This window comes from Malania oleifera, chromosome 6, assembly GCF_029873635.1.
Source record: "Malania oleifera isolate guangnan ecotype guangnan chromosome 6, ASM2987363v1, whole genome shotgun sequence".
NCBI classification, from domain to species: Eukaryota; Viridiplantae; Streptophyta; class Magnoliopsida; order Santalales; family Ximeniaceae; genus Malania; species Malania oleifera.
This window is the reverse complement of record NC_080422.1, coordinates 103,777,459-103,785,864: the sequence shown is the minus strand read 5'-3', so window position 1 is coordinate 103,785,864 and position 8,406 is coordinate 103,777,459. Positions and strand designations below refer to the sequence as shown.

Genomic DNA, 8,406 nt, shown 5'->3' with positions numbered 1-8,406 from the left:
ATTTTTTTTCCTCCTTTAATAGTCATTAACACCAAGTGGATCTATGATAAAATTGAAATAATAACATACGACCTATACTTTTAGCTATGATCAACAAAGGTAGTAGAATATATTTTCTAAAATTTGATTGGGTTACTAACATGGAACCTCTTTCACCTGAGCAAATAGAACAGTATCTCAAGCTATCTATATCTCTTCTTTTTCTTCTCCTTTTCCCTCTTTTTTTTTTTTTTTGTTTCAGATTATAATATTCCATATACATATTCATATAACACGTGTCTAGTATGAATAGTTGAATGCAAGTAATAAATCATATTATTATTACTATACATTACTATAACATTTATCATCACTCTTTCAATAAAGTCCAATATATTCATATCATATGATTATTTTTAAGAAAAAAGAGACTGGCCTCTCTTGAGTTTTGACAAAAAAATAGAAATTTCTCTTAAGATTTCAAAATTCTAATAATTTCACCTGAAGTTTTAAAAATACCTTAAATTTCTCGTGAAATATATCAAAAAGACACAAACATCCCCTCAAAAGACTTGTTCTTTTACAAAATACAAAAATAAGTTTGTATCTTTTTGATAAATTTTAAGAGAGATCTCTAAAAATTTTAAAACATGAGAAGAAGTTTCTGTCTTCCAAGTACCGCCCTTGAGGTTTCAAGAATTTCAGGAATCTCCCGCAAAAACATACAAACCTCTCCTTATATTTTGTAAAAAAATAAATATTTTGAAAAAAAAATATTTTTAACAAATCTGCATGTGGAAGTGATCAATTTCTTTTACTCTAATTTTTATGATACTGAGCAAGTCTACAGATGATGGGGAGAATGATTGACCATGTAAGGAAATGTGAATGGCACAAGTGGTGATTCAATGAAAGGAAAACACTGTTGCAGGATTAACAATGACAGGACAGGGGAAACTGAGGTGGGTGGAAACTGGGAGAATTGGAAGTGGGGCCCTTTCTCTGGCTGTGTTCATGTTCATGCATCATAACATTATTCCTTTCTTTCCCCCTTCTTCAGACAAAGCCATTTGGCCCATCCCATTCCCATTTGATCACCAATAAACAAAACACACTTTCTTCTTTCTTTCTCTTTTTATTTTTTGTGGACATGGTGAGAAAATACAGATAAGCCTCCATTCAAATAAAAACACTCTGACCAAATCCAATGTTTATAGAGCCATCTTGTTTTTCTATGCAGGATGGGTATCATAAATTTGTTCGCTAAGTGACAACTTAGTTACAACTTTTAATTTTAAATACCAATCTTGGCAAACTTTTTGAAACCCCTTTTCGATTTAAATCATCTCGACTGCTTGTATTATATGAGTTCGCTAGAGATTTTCAGAAACTACTAAGTTAAGAAAATAAATTTTAATCTTTAAATTTAAGTTTGTATAAATTTAAATAAAACTTAATATAAATTTGTATTATATTTTATTTAAATTTATATAAATTCAAATTTATCATTTTCACGATAATTTACACATCTAATCATCAATGATTTACCTTGGGTTAGCTCTTCATTAAGGACACTGATGTGTTTGCCTAACAACAACAACAACAAAACCAATCTTAGTTCCATTAAGTGGGATCGGCTACATGAATCCTTTTCCTCCAATTTATGCGATCATGGACCATTTCTTTTGATAAATTCAAGAATATTAAATCGTTACTCATTATCTCCTTTCAAGTTATTTTAAGTTTACTCCTACTCCTTCTATTGTCCCTCATAGTAAATAAGTCACTTTTCCTCACAAGTGCACTATAAGGCCTACGTTGCAAGTATTCATCCCATCTGAATCGTCCCTCTCTTATCTTATCTTCTATAAGAGCTATACCTAACTTACCACGAATATGCTCATTCCTTAATTTATATTTCAATGTTATACCACTCGTCCAAATAAGGATTCTCATCTCGGTAACTTTACTTTTTGAATGTTATATTTTTTCGTCGCCCAACATTCTGAATCATATAGCATAACTGGTCTTATAACTGTTCTATAAAACTTCCCTTTCAATTTTAAGAATATTCTACAATCACATAGCACATTTGAAGCACTTCTCTATTTTAACCACTTGCTTTAATTCTATGTATTATATGATTTTCAATTTCTCCTTTAACTTGCATAATAGATCGAAGGTATCGAAATCTACAAATTTTGTTTATTTCTTTATCATCAAGTTTAACTTTGTCTCAAATATTCCTCCTATCATTACTACAATTTTGGAACGACAAATTTTTTTTTAATATAATAATATTAACATTATTTATAAAATTCACGTATTTGATGAATAAAATGTACATGCAATGCAGCTAAAATTATTTGATATACTTAGAAAAATTAATTTAAATAAAAATAAAAATTAAATTAAATATTAAAAATCCTAATTAAATTATTCGCGTATGACCCCATATTATGAAGAGCCACTCCTAGATTTACCATCACATTCAAAAAACAAATACATTAATCAAAACCTATCATGGGAGAACAAGGCAATGAGTGAGACCCATGTTGGCTTCCAAAATGAACTACTACGCGGAAGGTGCTTCCAATTCAAAGCATCGGTATTGCGGGCTTGTATTATGAGAATCTGCTGGAAATTTTCAGGAACTATTGAGTTGGGGACATTTTAGTTCGTGAATTCGAATATGTGCAATTATAAAAAAATTTAAATATAAATTTTCACCATGTTCCATTTAAATTCATATGAATCCAAATCTACCATTGAAAACAGGGTAATTTGCAAATCTAATCAACAATCATGACATTTGTAAAAGAAGAAGATTTACATAAAACACAGAAGCAAACAACAAATACATTACTGGATAAGAAAGTAGCCGCAGAGTACAATTCATAAACAGGAGACACCTGCAAAACTAGGGCTTGGTAAAGGTTACAAAAAAAAAAAAACCAAAAACAAAGTTGTCAAGGCAAAGCGTACAGACTAGCAGCTACTGCCATTTGCCAAAGCCCATACATGTAGAACTGCCCAAAGCAACCAAAGCATAAGAACTACGAAAAAAAGGACTCCCACCACATCAGAAAGGATTTCATACACATGAAACACCCTTCCCGACTAATGGAAAACTATCTCGAAGCGACTCAGAAAACAGACTAGATAAGACGGAAATAGACAAAGCTTTCTCCAAGCACACCCTGAAAGGAATGTGTGCCAAAGCTAAAACACCGTAAGCATAGAACATATGGCAAACCCTAACATGGACCTAACACACCTTGAAATGGATACTCAAAAACACAACAGTAGCTGTATTCTGTATTCTCAGGGAACAATGGCGACGAAAGAGGCAGCCCCCATCAGTGGGAGACTAAACAAGTCCAACAAGCTTCACTTTGATCAGGAAACCTGCCAAAAAAGAGAGGGATGGAAAAGTGATCTGCCAAAGTTCCCCGGAAAACAACCAAGCCACTGAGCTATAAGCAGGTCCATTGCTACCGTGTGATATGGCATGGCAACTAAATGCTTCAGGAATCTGTCAAGTTGAACCAAGTAGTTGAGTTTCTTGACCTAGTTGGTATCTACCCGTTTGAATATGTAAAACAAGTATTTTCTCTTCAAACAGGATTAGAACAGGATATCACACCTCCACAGATTCTCCACTAGCAGCTCTATTGTGCTGCTGCTGATTGAATTGCAGTGTTGGAGATTCAACCCAATCAGGGTCTGGCCCAGTTTGCTCAGGAAAGGCATGCTGCTGTTTGAAACTTTTGAACATCCGGACAGAGAGAGAATTTGTAAATTGAGCAGCTCTCCACAAGAGAGAGTGGCAACACCAGAATCTGTAATTTCACACTTTGACACATCAAGATCGTTGAGTAATGGGCAGTTGCCTGCAATTGCTGACAAGCTAGCATCAGTTATCTTCCTGCAGCCATCAAGATTAAGGAGTTGTAGTGTTCCACCATGTAGCCTAGCAATAGACAGCACCACCTCGTCTGTTAAGTTCAAGCAGCCAGTAAGGTTCACCTTAGCAAGACCAGCCTCACAGCTCTCCAAAAGTGGAAGAAGGCCAGCATCTGTAATCCCACACAGCCCACTCAGATCTATATTCTGGATCTGAGGGCACAACTTCCCTACCATAGCCAAGCTAGAACTACTGAATCCTGAGCAATTACGGATGGACAAGGTTCGGAGGGATTTGCAAGGAGAGGGCACAGGGAGTCCCGGAGTCAAATCCTTAATTCCCATGCACTTTACTAGCGCAAGAGACTTCAACTTTGATCCACAGTTTGAAAGGGCACCAACAACCCCTGTATGGGTGACCCTGTTGCATTCCTCCAACTGCAGGCTCTCAAGCAATCTGGCAGCCTTGGAAAAGGCTACCAGCCCATTGTCAGACACAAAGCAGCACTTACGAAGGCACATCTGCTTCAAATTCGGGCAACCCTTTCCCATGGCTTCAAGACTCACATCTGTTATTCCTCGACAGGATGTAATTGTCAAAGAAATGAGTGTCTGCAAACCCTGAGCATTACCCATAACCCAAAAGCCTTTTTCACTGACATTTTGGAGACTACTTAGAACAAGACTGTTAATAGCCCTGCCATAGTGTCCAACTACAGCAAGAGAGAAATCTGTGATGTTCAAGGCCTGAAGCTTTACCTTTGTTAGAACAGAAGTGGCTGAAGACAACAGACATGCAATCCCTTGATCCCCTACAAGAGGGCAGCCTTTGATAGAGACCGATTGTAATTTGGTGCAGAACCTTCCAACAGCTTGCAGACTCTCATTGCCAATTTTAGAACACGACTCAATATTCAAAGTAGTCAGGTTAGGGCACTTCTCAGCAATTGCACTTAAACCCCTATTGGAAATTGAAGGACACTCAGAGAGGTCAAGCTTCTCCAACATGGGGCACCCATTAGCTATCTCAATTAGACCATCATCCCCAACAGAAGACACGTTCCACAGAGAAAGAACTCTCAGAGAAGGGCAACCACGGGCAATTGCCGAGAGACCACGATCAGTGACTCCATGGGTTGGGTTGCTACCCCGGATGGAAAGCTTGCCGAGTCCCCCATGTCCACTGGTTCCTACTGCAGTGGCAGCAAGTCTCAAATCAGTGGCTTTCTTCCCTTCAAAGCACCTCGTAAGGTGCCCATCATTTTCGAGGTCCTGATCTTCATCACCAGTGACCATTTCAACGTCATTTTGAACGGGATGAGATGCCTCCTTGTTGCAAAATTCACCCTTACGTATGCTGCTCATTAGCATTAGCCAGTGCTTGGAAACACAAGCACAGGAGCTCCTCTCTTTTCCTCCATTGAGGCGTCTGAAGATCTCAAAGAGGCATTCATCGGGAAGGACCTCAATGGAGGGCTTCTTGTCCTCCTCAATTTCATTTTTCCTAAGGACGAATGGGGCGCTAATGCGAGACCGTTTGCGGGGAGGGCAGTACACATCCACATGGGAACCAAGAGAAAACAGGAGGCTAGAATCCATGGAATTTGAGTAATATGAACCCCCCGAATACATGTCATCCTCGCCTACAAAGCCAATTAAAGAAACTACAATCAGCTCAGACTGCCTAAATAAGTAATCAGCAAACTGCAACACCAGAATTTCTCATACAATTCCTTCAATAAGACACTTCCTACTAAAATCATCGATTCGGTTTGTTCAAAAAAAAAAAATCGTATTAGAATCCGCTCATCTTTGTGTTAATTTTATCGTGCAAACCCCCATGTCTCATCACTGTGTTTTGAAACAACAATATTTATCATTATTCCCCTGCGCCTAAAATATCTAGTTTGAAAATATTTTCCCAGGAAAATTTTTCAGAGGAGAAGTAGCCCAAACGGTGAAATGGGTTTTCAGCACAAACAAATTACAAAATTACACTCCAAAATCCAAACTTATATTCCATTAGACTACGAAATTAAATTCACGAGCTATTCCGCTACACCTAAACTTTCTATTTCAGAATAATTTTTCCCATGAAAATCTTTCAGAGCCAGAGGAGAAGTACCTCAAATGGTGAAATGGGTCTTCAGAAAAACAAAAATTACAAAATCAGACTCCATCCCACGAAAGAAAAAGTCAAAAGCTCAAATTAAATCATGTACACTCGAAATTGCATACAGAAATCCCTAAACGGATCAACTACCCAAAGCGAAAAAAAAACAAAAAAACAAAATTACAAGATCCGAGAGCATACCGCTGTAATTGAGGAGAGTAGGCATGGCTTCCGTTTCTGACAAGAAACCCCCGCCGAGAGAGCAAAAAAGAAGAGATGTATGAACAAAAGAGCGACGACCCAAAAAAGAGAGAAGCCTTCAGGAGACGATTGCATTAGAAAAACAGCCGGCGTCAGAGCATCCGAAACCCTAACAAGTAGGGCAAAAAGGAAGAAAACGAACGAGGAAGGAGAAAAAGAAGAGGAAGAAACAGAGGTGAAGGGCGCTGTGGGGGAGAATGGAGAAAGAGTATATAAGGGGGATGAGTCGTCGTCAGATGAATCAGGGCCACCTCCCTCTCCCCTGCCCATGCAATGTATTCTTCCTCAAAACCGGACCTCCCGGTTATTCCCCCACCTTACCTCAGCAACTCCTGAAACCACAAGCCTCTTCTTTTACCGGTCACCGCCTCTCCCTGTGCCACGTATGTTTCTGCACAGATCACCCCTTTCTGAACCCTACCTTCGCTTGTTCAATTAAATATTTCTTTTGGGTTTGTCTTCGGTGTCTCACCAGTCACCCATGAACTTAAAAAAATAAATAATAATAACTATTCGTTACAAGTTATTTAAAAAAAAATAATTATTAAGATTTTCTATCAAATTGGGATGAACAATAATCACGTATTTTGATTAAGTTTTTGGTAAATTTTATTTCTAAAAAATTAAAAATAAATTAATAAAAATTTATTAAATATATATAATCTAGGCTCGATGTTGAAAACTTTGAATATTTTTTGTTCAGTTTGATCTTTTTGGACTCGCATATTAGATGATTGATAATAAGAGAGTGAATTAAGATAATTAAATTTTACAAAATTAAGCCCCATATGCATCTCTTAATTTTTTTTTTTAATTTGTAAATAAAATGTTTAAAATTTTTTATATCTAATTTTTATAACAATTCAACTTTTAAATATCAAATTTCTCCAGTTTATTGTTCGCTTATGCTCTTTTGATTTTTATCTTTGCATGGTTTGAATTTGAGACCATTCACACCAAAATTACACACTTTAATTATTAGTATGTCTCGACTTTTAAAGCTAAAATTTAAATTTATCGGTAACTGATCTAGTTTTGTTAAGAAAAAAAAATAAAAATCTCACCCTTTTTAAGTGAAGTCGATCAATGAAGGGCTTTTGAGCCATCATAGAAATAATCTATCAATTTATTATTGGACTCTACTAAATCGCTAAAAAAATATTATCTAAAATTTTCATATATATATATATATATATATGTATCATGTTTTTATTATAACAATAAATATTAAGATAATATGATTTATATTTTTGTATTTTTAAAGCTTAAATTTAAATTTATGTTTATATAAAAAAAAAAAGATAATCTCAATTTTATGCTCTTTTATCTATTTAAGGCATATGGGTTTCTAATGATTGCACTCAAGTTATGTTGTGTCATTTAGCATTTCATACATAGTATATATATCTAGACAAACATAATTCTTTAAATTCGAGGCACATGATAAATTCCTCTATAGACTACTTTGTAATTAAAGAGTTTGTTTAAATGGGTAAATTTTTTTTTTTTTTTTCATTTCTAAATTTTAAACTAATCATAAAATGATAATTTATTTTCTAATTTTTTAAAAATAATATAAGGTAATGTTTGAAATCACGAATTTTGAGACTTGAATTTGAGTTTGTTTGGGTTTAGAAGAAACTCTATAAATAATTCACACAAATTAATGGACAAAACCAGATTTCATGTTGGCATACACAAAATAAGAGTTAGAAATTTAGAAAAATAACAAAAAAAAAAATATTTCCTAACTTTTCTGTGTATATATTTGAAAATTTTGAAATTAAGGTGACATTTTTATAATCATATGAAAAGATTAGAAATGTAAAATAAGACTATTTCCATAAGCAAATAGTGTTGAAACTATTTATTATTATTCATTTATTTCATACAAAAATTGTAAAAATGAAAAATTAATTTATTTTTTTATAATTTTTTAAAGTAAAATAAAAATTATTTTCCACAACTAAGTAGACCCTCCGATCACTTTGAGGTAGTGATGATTTAAATGAATCAAACATTTCATTGAAATTAAAATTTTCATTTTGATTTGCATTAGAGATGAATTGCATATTAATATATTTCCTAATTTATAATCCAAATTGAATTCCAATGCATGTAGCATTATAACAAAACACTCACATGAC

General features: G+C 34.7%; 1 protein-coding gene across 1 annotated transcript; it reads right to left on the bottom strand.

The window, feature by feature from the left end:
- Positions 1-2,815: 2,815 nt before the first annotated feature.
- LOC131157110 (EIN3-binding F-box protein 1-like) lies at positions 2,816-6,508 on the bottom strand. Its single transcript, XM_058111001.1, has 2 exons — positions 6,200-6,508; positions 2,816-5,528 (listed from the first exon to the last, which is right to left on the bottom strand). The coding sequence occupies exons 1-2, from the start codon at positions 6,222-6,224 to the stop codon at positions 3,607-3,609; spliced, it is 1,947 nt and encodes a 648-aa protein (XP_057966984.1). The 5' UTR covers positions 6,225-6,508; the 3' UTR covers positions 2,816-3,606.
- Between the last annotated feature and the right edge of the window lie 1,898 nt (positions 6,509-8,406).

Coding starts and splice junctions, on each gene's coding strand:
- LOC131157110 (XM_058111001.1), bottom strand. CDS start 6,224: ATGCCTACTCTCCTCAATTACAGCG. Junction 5,529..6,199: donor TACTCTCCTCAATTACAGCG/GTATGCTCTCGG, acceptor TTGGCTTTGTAG/GCGAGGATGACATGTATTCG.